We start from the raw sequence: 1,798 nt of genomic DNA on the forward strand, positions 1-1,798 counted from the left end.
TTAATGCCTTTTTAAATCTAATCTAAAATAAATCAAAAGAGAGCTCAATGATTTTAAGGGAATTCCATTAGATTAAAAATCATGTAACAAGTGAAAAAAATTACAAATTATTTATTTGATTGTTGTAAATATGTTTTTAATTTTTTTACTCCAAGCTTCGGGCTTCTCTGAGTTAAAGGGGCTCCCACCACCTGGAGCCTGTTGGTTCTGGTTCATATCGGCCTATACATGAATCCAGTCCTGTATAGACGTAAACCATGAAGGCTTGACGTTAAGCAGTCAAAAGATAACTGGATATGTTTCAAACATTGTGAGCTTTATTCATTTTCGAAATGGGTGAAAAAAAAAAAAAAAAGCCGGAGTTTTAAAATATAAGTGAAACAGCAGTAATTGATTTAGCAACGACTTCATTCTTAACTACCAAGCTTTAGGCTTCTGTGAATTAAAAATGATCCCAATACTTGAAAGCCCCAGAGCCATGGACCTTATTAGTCCATGCATAGATCCTGGATGGTCATATCTTGAACGCCTTTGATCAAAGATTGGCTCAATGAGTCTGGCCTAGAGCTAAAACAACGAAATGTCAGATTTCCGGAAGTTAAAAATACAATAGAGTCACCTCCCCTTAAAAAAAACCTCGCGCGGATTAATTTGTGATTTGCATTTAATCGATGATTGATGTTTGGTTGATTAATTGCTGGCTTTAACAAGTCTTTTTAAATGAAAGGAGGGCAGCAAAGTGGTATTGATATGTCGAGGAAGCATTATGTGATACGATAAGTGTGTTTATGTAATATCACCGTGTTGTTTAGATGTACTTTTTTTAAAGTAAGGTGTAGACTAGATCTCCAATGGTTTTTGATAAACACAAACTAATTACTGATTTTATATTAATTAATTACTGAAATACTGACCAAAAAAACACACACACATACGTGCCTGTCTATCTTTTTATCGTTGGATTATTTTTTAAGGGTGATATTAATCTGTTAGTAAACTTCACTATTTAAATTTGTGTCATTGTTAAGATTTTAAAGAAACTTAATCTAATTAATTTGAATTAATTAATTAAATTTCACCAGATATTTCAGTAACTTTTGTTGGCTTGACAATTTATTTCGTCTTCTTCGTCAGACTGGGATAATATTGTAAACAACTTCAGCGAGTAACCAATATTTGCAATTAAAACAGAATGTTCGTATGAAGACAGACGTCATAAGAACTAATTCTCTTCGCTACCTTTAAGCATTAATTTATTGGCGTTCGTTCGGTATTGGTCTACATATATTCCGCGTGAGGAAACCACGTTATTCACCCTCTTCAACCTAGTCTCTTTTATGTCAAGAAGGAGAGTTGTTTGGATGAACGATGACGTGTACTAATACCGAAAGACTGCCAGTTTATTTGTGATTTATTTATAACTGGCTGGTTTTATTAGTTGTATTGTACGGGTTAGATATGTTTAAGACACTGAGATTTTCTTTTAAAACGTTGACACGGAGGAAGGAAGTTGTAAAATTAGTACAAGACAGTACAAGGCTGGAAGTGGCTTCATATCGTAGCTAGGACTCGTCGTATTGAACATGTCGACGTATAAATTTACAGCAATGAAGAAGAAATCAAATAAAGTTAAGACGAAGGGTGGGGACGGAAGTGTCCAGCCGACATTATTCCAGACTTGGGGTGCGAAAAGTACCGTCTCGACATCGAGTTTCAGCAATGGTGTATCCACCGTTGACGATATTACGATAGTCAGTGACGACGAAGACGAATTTTTGGTACAAGCGTTGGAATCTAG

The 1,798-nt window shown here is 34.9% G+C and overlaps 1 protein-coding gene across 1 annotated transcript in view; it reads left to right on the forward strand.

The window, feature by feature from the left end:
* Positions 1-624: 624 nt before the first annotated feature.
* LOC106882293 (Fanconi anemia group M protein) overlaps positions 625-1,798 on the forward strand; it is a 31,562-nt gene continuing 30,388 nt past the window's right edge. The window contains exon 1 of the mRNA XM_052976817.1: positions 625-1,797. Coding sequence (XP_052832777.1) covers positions 1,584-1,797 — 214 coding nt within the window. The 5' untranslated portion in view covers positions 625-1,583. The remainder of the gene's footprint in view (position 1,798) is intronic.

Source organism: Octopus bimaculoides, chromosome 25 (assembly GCF_001194135.2).
Source record: "Octopus bimaculoides isolate UCB-OBI-ISO-001 chromosome 25, ASM119413v2, whole genome shotgun sequence".
NCBI classification, from domain to species: domain Eukaryota; kingdom Metazoa; phylum Mollusca; class Cephalopoda; order Octopoda; family Octopodidae; genus Octopus; species Octopus bimaculoides.